The sequence below is a fragment of the Botryllus schlosseri genome, chromosome 6 (assembly GCF_051294905.1).
Source record: "Botryllus schlosseri isolate E-star chromosome 6, Bs_hap1, whole genome shotgun sequence".
Classification (NCBI taxonomy): domain Eukaryota; kingdom Metazoa; phylum Chordata; class Ascidiacea; order Stolidobranchia; family Styelidae; genus Botryllus; species Botryllus schlosseri.
The window spans coordinates 15,949,710-15,959,621 of NC_137241.1; the positions used below are offsets into that span (position 1 = coordinate 15,949,710).

The window sequence follows — 9,912 nt, forward strand, 5'->3', positions numbered from 1 at the left end:
AGCAGAAACTGTTTTGCGTGACCTTAGCCCCGGTGTCCGCTATTAAAACGACAATCATTGCGCACGTGGTTGTGGCGAATATCGTAGTATCCACAGTCGCACCACCGATGGGTTGGCTTTTCGAGTCCAACATGGCGTCGGAATGCCTATCTTAGAGATGAAGCTTCTCATCGCCAACAGGATATATAAGTCGGTAGCTCAGAAATCAATTGTAAATTGTCCACCAATGTAAAAACACGGTGAGTACTAATACAATATCAACAACCTCACCGTCGATCGCGGACCATTGCTGAACCACTTGCATGCACGCATAAGTGATTCATCACGTAAACCCTGCGTTTATCAAGTCCATCGCAGAATCAGAACTTCAAACAGCGAAAAAACTCAACATGATACAGAAAATTCGTATGGGACTATGCCCATCTAAAATCAGCGATCTAACATTAGTTCAAATGAGTCTACATATGACTCTAAAACTGTGACATCAATACCGCGTTAACCAGTAGCATGAAATTATGACATTTTTATTATTATCAGCTTCCCCAGACCCAATTCTCAACGACAGTACAAAAATAGACGAGCGCTTTGCGCATGTGATACCTACATGTTTTCACAGCCAAATTAAGTGCAGAATGTCAAATTGGTAATAACGGAAGACTAAAAAAATCGCAACTACACATTCAATTCATCTCCGGCTTTGACAGAAATTCCATGTAGCAAGAGCCTAGCTCCGTGGGACCGCTCTCAGCTCCACCTCGTTCTTGCATTTGATGCTGGCCGCAACCGCCAATTCCAGTGGGGGTTTCTGTAATTATTGCACACGTCATTGTCCGTGTTGCCGTTGCGGTAGAGTAAAGTCGTGAGCATACTGCTACTAACTATACGACACCAATTATATTACAATGCAGCATAAATGTCAGTAACGACACAACGCGACAGCTTGCAGATTACATACCGGAGTATTTTCAGTCGGTTCGAGGTTGAAGGAATGAAGCAACTTAGCGATGATCATCTTGACTTCCAACATTGCAAATCTCATCGCCACGCAATTTCTTGGTCCGGCACCGAAGGGCTGGTGCATCATGGGATCAACCTCGTTCATATCTCTCATTCTGTATTGAGATTAGGAGTATATATTCGACTTCAGAAGTGCTCCATAGTTCAGTAAAACGCTATTCCCAGCAAATTCATATTTACGGAATAGAATCGCGCGACATGATGCCTTGGCGACTATGTCATCTTAAAATTGCGGTCATGTGATGATGTCCCAGGTGTATATCTCCCTGTGGTGTCCACACCGAAGACCTATGTAGTTTGACTCGACAGTAAATTTCATTTTATCACTCAATTCCCCCATGCACATCGACCACAACATCTTATAGTTCCGACACTGCACTCACCTCTCTGGCCGAAATTCGAATGGCGCTTCCCAGTAATCTGGATCGTGAGCTAGCGCATAATTAGGAATGAACACCAACATTTTTGCTGGAATGGTGAATCCATTGATGATGATTTCCTCCTGAGATGCTCGTTGGTTTCTGGAGAAATAGATGTGTCAAGTATTGTATAAATGTCACGTGATCAGGGTTCCGGATGTTTAGAATTCGCTATTCGTAGGAGGATTGCGGCTTTGTGTCACCCCTAATCGTGTGCAACGTCAATACCATTCAGATTTCAATCCAATATTTCAACCAACTTTTTCGAATTAAACTTCTTCAACTCACCTTAAAGTGAGATGTGGCAAAATACTGTATTTGTGATGAGACTTATGTTGAAGTGTATAGCCTACCATGGGTACGGGCATTTCCGAAGAAAGTTCGCATGACTTCAGTTAGAATTTGGTTAACGAAAACAAGTGATACCATCCATAATAGTGATTTAGCGAATGAAACAAATCGAATTGTTATTTGGACCGTTACAATTCATGTTATCCATGAACTGCGTCTGGTGTGGTAAATGGCTCACCCAACAATCGGAGTGTACAGCCGTAAACTTTCTTGAAGACACATTTCGAGGAGCTTCAGGCTATTTACAGCTTCGTAATCAAACTCGTCCTGATGAAAAAGAGCCGATATCAATTAACAGTTAACACAATATTCTGGTTACACCTGCTCTGTCAAAGTAGGATAAGTCCTACATATAACTTATATATAGTTTGGCACCTGTACCTTCTCATTCATCATTTGGTCAATCTCTTCTTGTACTTTCTTTTGAACTTCCGGATGCATAGCAAGGTTGTACGCCAGAAATCCCATGGCGTTAGCGGTATTCTCGAACCCAGCAAGGATCATGATCATTGAGTTCCCGATGATCTCGTCTTTTGTCATGCCTAGAAGGTGGTCGCGATTAAACGCTAAACAAAACTCTCATAATGTTCAGCCCTTCCGTTGTTTCGATTCCTGTTGGAATGACCGATACATAAATGATGATTTGCACGTGGTTTATACGTGCACATGCAGTTTCAAAATTAATTCTATAGTAGACCGGATGTGAAGAACGGGGCTACAAAAGACCCAAATTACAAACTTGATGTTACCGATAATGTCCAAACCACTGAAAGTTCGCCTCAATTGAATAACTATATAGGTTACGGCAGGGGTTCTCAACTTCTCATGTATAACGGGCCGCATTTTACCAGCAAAAGACGTCGCGGGCCGCAGAACATTATCAACATGTATTTGTGGGCTACTATTAAATTTAGGGTAGGCCTACTGTAGCCTATTTACCAGTCGTATATCGGCGATAAGTACATTTTAATGCATTTTTAAGCAATAATGGACTGCGTTCGTAAGTTAGCAGTTGCTGTTTTTTTGTGAGACTATATGTATATCCCAGCGTCACATTACGGCAACTTTTTCGTTACCGAGGCCATTATCACTTTGAGCCCTCAGTGATAAAAGTCTGGCGTTTCGGGGTCAGCAATAGTTCCAGAAGTCAGCTTTGTCAAGTTGATGTTTTTCGCTGGCCCCATGCCCCCTCCCCACGTTTGCTTTTTCAGCATTTCCTTCGCAAATATATCCACTCTGATAAAATGCTATGCAACGTCGGTGGATTCGTCCAATGCTAGGCTAATGTGGTCTACGCGGCAACGTACTATGAAAGATCGACTGCCATTGCTGCTACTCTACTGGTCGCGGTTGTATCAGACAACTGAAGCTTCGCAACTTGTCATGTGATGGTGTCCTTGCTATTCCGGAAACACGGGATATTAGCACAGTATGTTAAAATTGTTCTGAAATCACACCTTCTCTAGCAGATTTCTTGGGTTTAGCGATATTCCAGTGCGTCTGTAACGTCGTCGGCAATTTCAACAATGCCTCAAAATATGGATTGCTGGGATTCACACCTAGCTAGCATTGTTTTTCAAGATCAGGCGATATGTATAAGTCCAGAAGAAACTTTGGTTGTAACATTTTAAGCTTATTCGCTTCGTTACAACAATTGCTCTTCGACAAATATGACAAATCAGTTTTCCATTTATATCTGAGAACAAAAATTCATTGTTCCACGCGCAGTGTTACCAACACAGTTTTCGCCGAACCAGAGTCCAGAGGAATGCCAATTAAAAAAAAATCTAAATTCGAGCAGATATCAAGAAACCAGAACACATCAAAGAATAAGTATTCAAACGACATTAGAGACGGTGCGAGAAGAGAAATAAGTAGCTAAATTAATAAGCAACAATACGGTGCCAGTAGTAAATGCGTTCATAATGAAAGATGTCGCGGGCCGCAAGTTTAACGTCTGCGGGCCGCGGGTTGAGAACCCCTGGGTTACGGGAAGTATATAGCCATTAGCCAGTGTTGGCGAGGAAGTATTGATCACATGACACACACAAGTAGAATTCTAGAATATTCGATGACTTGAAAAAACTGACTCTAAAATTCGTCTCCAAGTCACGAGTCATTTCCGTTTATCAAACATGGAGTACGACTCAAGCCGAGTCATTTCAGGGCAATGATTCGAATCACGTCAAGTCACTCAAAAAACGTGATCCAAGTCATCCCAATACTGGCTTGGCTGGACATGGACAATGATATCAGTCCTGTTTATTCTAATACATATTGTTTTGGTATTCATGGTGTTTTTCGTCAGGATTGGTCATTTTACACCATGCAGGCTAATTGGTTGAAGACTTTTGCCAGAAATAGGGCCAATACATTCCTGGAGTCTGCGGCTTCCGAATACGACTTCATAATCCTAAAATTGCTCATTTCAAGTCTACATTTTTCAGAATAATCGAAGTAAAGTAATCACGCTGTCTTTCAGTCTATTTTTTCAGGGATAAAGCCGTACTAAGTATTGGAATATTAGAAAAAGTTGAAAAGTTTACCGATAAATGCAAAACATGCAAGGTTGCGTGGCAATAAATCTTCATTTGGTGAAAACACTTCAAACTATGGATCAAAGGATTGCATTCATCTATCAACGTCGGAGAGTCGTGCGGTTGTTCACTTGTAACCGCGTATTGCCAATTGCTATTTTCCACGTTCCAGTCGTTTGCTTCGGCAGATCATTGTTAAAACGCACGTGCGTATAATACGCAGTGAATATCACATACAGGAATAGAAAATTGTTGGTAGTTGACCACTTCATGACATACGGTAAACGTTGGACATATATTTTCATAACCATATACGTAACTTTTATAATAATAGCGTCGTGTTTCAAGTTTGGTATGGTATGTATTGTACAACGATGTGAAAGAAACGTTACGTTAAATAGAACAGGTGTAAAAATTCAATGCAGATATAAATATTTAGAGAACTGCATTAAATGCGTATATGTTTGTTGCAATGTAACCTTTTTCTGCGCCGTTTTTCGCTGCATTCTCCGAAATTTTGCTCTCCATAAATAGATGCATGAAGTCCACTTTACCCTGAATAGACATATAATAAGCCGATGCCTACGATAAATATCTATCGTGGGAGAGAGGGATAGTTTTATTGAGTAGAATTGCATTAAATAATAAAATACAATCTGCAGCGATACGATCCTAAGGGACTCCTGCAGATAATCCAGTCAGCCCCGATTAAGCATATATAATGAGAAACGAATACCACATAACCAGCATGTATGGCGACGTGGCATCAGATCGGGCATCACACGGGACACAGCACTGACTTGAAAGGTGACCTTAAAGTCCAAAGTACCATTGTTTCTGATTGTTGACATTTTGTCGACTGATGTGCCTATAAAGGTAAACCGCAAATATCTCATTGTGGAATCAATTTACAGTTTGGAAATTTCCACAGTAGTGAGCAACTCAAAAGTTCTCCATCGTCATTGAATATTGCTGAGCTAGTGCATAATAAAGAATCGATTTTGACAAAATGTCAAGTGTGCCAATAATGGTTAAATGATTAGCCTACACTTCATGATACAAATAGATACATTCTACTCAATACCATTGAATCATACCTTGCGTATGACCCTCCTGATAGTGGGGCTCCATGGTTACTGTTTAATTACATTTGCTCTATATATTACAAGCATTCAACATCCGAATACGAATCAATAAATTGAATACACTGTAATATATACTATTCAATACCTCAACACAAATCACATATTTCAAACATTTACCTTCGAATGTGGATCGTTGATGCTTCTTTCCATTAACACGCTGGTAATTTCGCGAAAGTATTTTATGGGAGCGGATTTTGATAACGATATGTTAAACTTTTCGTACACCTTCCCCAGGGACGGAAACAACACTAAAATATACAGCAGTTAAATATGGTGCATAAGTTACAGATATTATAGCGAGGCATGCCCGGATATCCAACACGCGGCATTATGAATTACAGCACAAGTGCTGAACAGGAACGATGGGAGTTACAAAATCACAAACCACACGCAGAGATAGGCCTACTTATCGGCCGTAAGTTGAGAAACACGTATTCATATACCGGAAAATTTCACAGTAATGTTAATTAAGACTAATGGTCGAAAGCGATCGAAGGAAAAGGTGTAGCGAGAATCAATGAAGCATGACCAGCACCATTGGGTATAGCATTTGGTGAAGTTGTGGCTTTAACTAGGGTCTAGGGCAGGGGTGGGCAAACTTTTGAGCTCGCGGGCCGCATCCAACATCTGAATCCATTCGCGGGCCGCACTATATAAAATAGGATTATAAACCAAAACGCAATATTGGTATTTGATTATATAGTGAGGACATGGAGAAATTATATGTGCTTATTTAAAACAAACCAAACATTGCTTTGCTGATATCGTACACGCGTCAGAAAGATAGTGGCGAGATTTCATAGGCTGGTCGACCTCAATAACCAATTTGTCAAAACTATAGAGATGAATAAGTCGGTTGTCCCGATTCTTAGAACAGGATTGAAATTTAAATCAACGAGCAGCGGTCTGCTCATAGATTTACTAATTTCACTTTTGGTTCAGTTCCAGGACACACAATGCTCACAGAATCATAACCATGTTAGCTCCAAACACGCTTCTACTATGTGTAGATAAAATATAAATGCCCCAATTCTACGCATACAGAGAACGAATCTACCTAAGACACGCGCGAATCGGTTTTTGTAAGCACATCACTGAAATAATTAAAACTGGAGTGGCCAATCTGAAATCCTACTCGTGATCCGAATTATTTCAATCTCGTTTAGGATTTCTGTGATCTTTAGTAGCTGAAACCTTCCAAACTGTGTGGGCCTTGACCCTTGAGATCGGGCTGTCGCGCCAGAAATTAAACATAAAAAATAATATAGGAAGTATATACCTTAGAACAGTGGTTCTCAAACTTTTTAAGACACGCCCCCCCCCCCCCTTATAATGGTGAAAGATTTCGCGCGCCCTTAACGTCATGTCACAAAACGCAACCAGGTTGCTAGCAAATCTAAAGGATAGTTTGATGGCATGGAAGGTTACGACTATGGATGAGAGATTTTCAAATGTGACATTCAGACTAAAGACAGAGCAACAACTATGAAATTGTTGGTAAATCGCGCAGAGCGCGAAATTTTTTTTCAAGTAAGCTCAGCTTCGCGCCCCACTTTTGATGCTTTCACGCCCCCTCAGTTTAAGAACCACTGTCTTAGAATTATCATGGTGAAATATACTAAGAAATACTTCAATCAAGTCCCTGCATTATTTCGATTTTTAGTACGCATTTTATCAATATTTTTAAAAAGTTTTTTTAGACTCTCGCGGGCCGCACAGAACGGTGTTGCGGGCCGCATGCGGCCCGCGGGCCGTAGTTTGCCCACCCCTGGTCTAGGGTTACCATATTTTGGAAATCTGAAAGAGGACACTTTTTCAGAATTTGCAGACTTGCAAAACCAGAGGAGAATTCTGAAAAAAGGGAAATTTATCCCACTTCGTGGTCGGTTAATTAAAAAAAAGGTCAACTTTCAGGCTCAGCTCCCGAAATAACCGCCGGATGCTGATTTACGGCATCTCAGTCGAATTTGACCGTAAATTTGACCAAAATTCTCAAAAAAGAGGACAAAATCTCAAAAAGAGGACAAAAGGGCGTCCACCGAGGACACTTTCAAAAAAGTCAAAAAAGAGGACAAATCCTCTCGGAGGACGTATGATAACCCTACTTTAACACCGTCATGAAATGTTCTTCTTAGTTTCCTCAATTGCGCTGGAGCAATCTCAAAGTTAAAAGGGACGTTCCAGGTGTGCGCCCACATAGATGAGCGGTATTCAAAAGATTTCGTCGACTCTACCATGATCATTATCTCAGTGGTTCCCAACCGGTAGGGAATTTCCCACTGGTGAGGAATTCAATGGTTTTTGCGGAATAGGCGCATTTGTTCAAAATTATATTCAGGACAGTCTACATATTTACGGAGACACATGCTCATGCGCACTTACCAGTTAACTGCTCTGGAATGTATTATGTATCGAAAATTATACTTCGTGTTGTTTGCAAAACCTCCTTTTTAACTCTGGATAACCAATGATGGCGTCACAACCACATCCAGCACGACTATAGTATGACGTGAAATAACACTTTCGCTAAATTAAATTTTCAGGGTTACCTGTATCGGCTCACAATACGTCTTATGTTACAGTTATAGGCGATTATCTTGCGCACTGGTGTGGTTGTGTGTCCCATGTACTCAAACAAGCAAATAGCTGCTCCGTAATGACAAAAGTTTTGGGTAGTGGGGAATGAAGACAAAAAGGTTGGGAACCACTGTTTCATCTTTTCTATATCTTTCTTAGCGAGAAAAAATCACTTTTCCAATGTCGGAACGATATACGACCCAATAAGTTTTTCATGTCATAATATGAGACGGATACACAATCGCAACGTAACAGTGACATAAAGTACTAAAACTATATTATAGGTAAACATGAGTGGAGCGAAGCCGGTTCGTTTGTATATATGTGAAAATAGTTGGTATACTCACTGACAAGAATGAGGAGAGGGGAGAAAAATGAAAAACCGAATAGCAACTTCGCGTTTTTTGTGATTTCCGGCTCTTCCTGCCCATCTTTCTGCGTGTTAACTTTCGTACTGAAAGCGGCAGACAACACCATGTCCAGGGATAAACGAGAGAAAGTCCTGAAATGTTTTCGGGTCCGTGAAGTCACGGTCATGAAAAAATGAAAAAAATCCCACTCTTTCATCTCGAAGACCGCCTCCCCCTTTTCATCGTACCGTTTCTTCAGCAAGTCCACCAAATTTTTACTGCACCAGTCCATAATATGCGACATGTGTTTCAGTTTGTGCGCCGAAAATGTTGGCGACATGGTTGACCTGCGATTTAAGGAAATTATTTTTATTCGTACAAAATAAATTCTAGATGAATCAACACCTGAGACGTTTCCAATCTTTGCCTTGGGCGCCAAGAATGGATCGGTTCATTTCTTTACCAGAAATTCGTTTCGGTTCTACCTGCAGAGTTTTGGATGAAGATAGAGAGAGGATTACCTATTATAGTTCGAATGTTAGCCTTGTAGTATCAAAGACGTCAAAGTCATATCGAAAAGACACGAGAAACAACGCTGCATCGGGAAGTTATTCATGTTTCAAACACCCAATTTAAACGAATCTGAAACTGTATGTAGTCTACCTCTGCCCTACACATATATGCAATGCAGGTGTAGGCCTACAGCAAAATCACTTCTAGAAATTTAGGATTAAAATGGCTGGATCATAAGATTAGCCTATAAGTAGATTAAAAATGCAACGAACAAAATTTATTTGCACATTCGTCTGTAAATTTATTAAATTTATTTGCTCTTAATGAAGCGAGATATTTGTTGTCGTGTATAGCAATCACAAAATTCTCTTGATACGACCATACTTCTCTGTTTGGGAAATTTGAAAAATCCTTAATGAGGATCCTCCGTAAAATTTCGGGATCATGTACACATATCATAGGCGAAATACCGGCGTAGAATCTGTAACAGAAAAAGATAATAAAGCTTAAACACCTCGTCGGGATGGTTCGATGTGTCCATTCTACGGAGAGTATGACTGAAGGTTGAAGAATCATAATTTGTTATGCTACGGAGTCGTGAAGGTCGTAAGATTCAAATATGCGACTTCAACTCCAACTCATTTCTCATTTTGAGTGCTTCTATAATTTGATCTTCAGTAACACCTGATCAGTGATCACCGATTCCAAACCTCGTGGCGTTCCGCTGTCCCCCATGTTTCTATATATAGCTGTTTGGTCTTGACATCCCTTGAATCTCAGACAAGCATTCAAGTTTACCATGATGTAACCAAATGCGTATAGATTGCAAACATTCTCGGCAATAGTGTTCCAATCTATAGTTGATTTCAAGTAAAGCCCCTAAGTGCGTTTTCCAGTGTACAGTCAGTTTCTTGCATATCGAATCAAGGTTCACGGTTTGGAGTTGAGCGACCGTACATTGTATGTTTCACTTTATCATTAGGGTTTTAGGAAGTAAACAATA

At 40.4% G+C, this 9,912-nt stretch overlaps 1 protein-coding gene across 1 annotated transcript; it reads right to left on the reverse strand.

Annotated features, from left to right (window-relative positions):
* Positions 1 to 508: 508 nt before the first annotated feature.
* Positions 509 to 9,167, reverse strand: LOC145441166 (cytochrome P450 3A16-like). Its single transcript, XM_080318976.1, has 10 exons — positions 8,802 to 9,167; positions 8,606 to 8,743; positions 8,394 to 8,548; positions 5,587 to 5,717; positions 4,804 to 4,879; positions 2,169 to 2,329; positions 1,966 to 2,054; positions 1,401 to 1,538; positions 956 to 1,112; positions 509 to 805 (listed from the first exon to the last, which is right to left on the reverse strand). Exons 1-10 carry the CDS (start codon positions 8,849 to 8,851, stop codon positions 725 to 727), a joined length of 1,176 nt encoding a protein of 391 aa, XP_080175102.1. The 5' UTR covers positions 8,852 to 9,167; the 3' UTR covers positions 509 to 724.
* Positions 9,168 to 9,912: the final 745 nt, after the last annotated feature.

Bases quoted from the DNA above. Each gene is read 5' to 3' on its own strand.
- LOC145441166 (XM_080318976.1), bottom strand. From the start codon at position 8,851: ATGAACCGATCCATTCTTGGCGCCCAAGGCAAAGATTGGAAACGTCTC. The intron at 2,055-2,168 runs GTACAGGTGCCA...CTTTTTCATCAG, and splicing joins ACCAAATGATGAATGAGAAG to GACGAGTTTGATTACGAAGC. The intron at 806-955 runs GTATGTAATCTG...CAATAATTACAG, and splicing joins AACCGACTGAAAATACTCCG to AAACCCCCACTGGAATTGGC.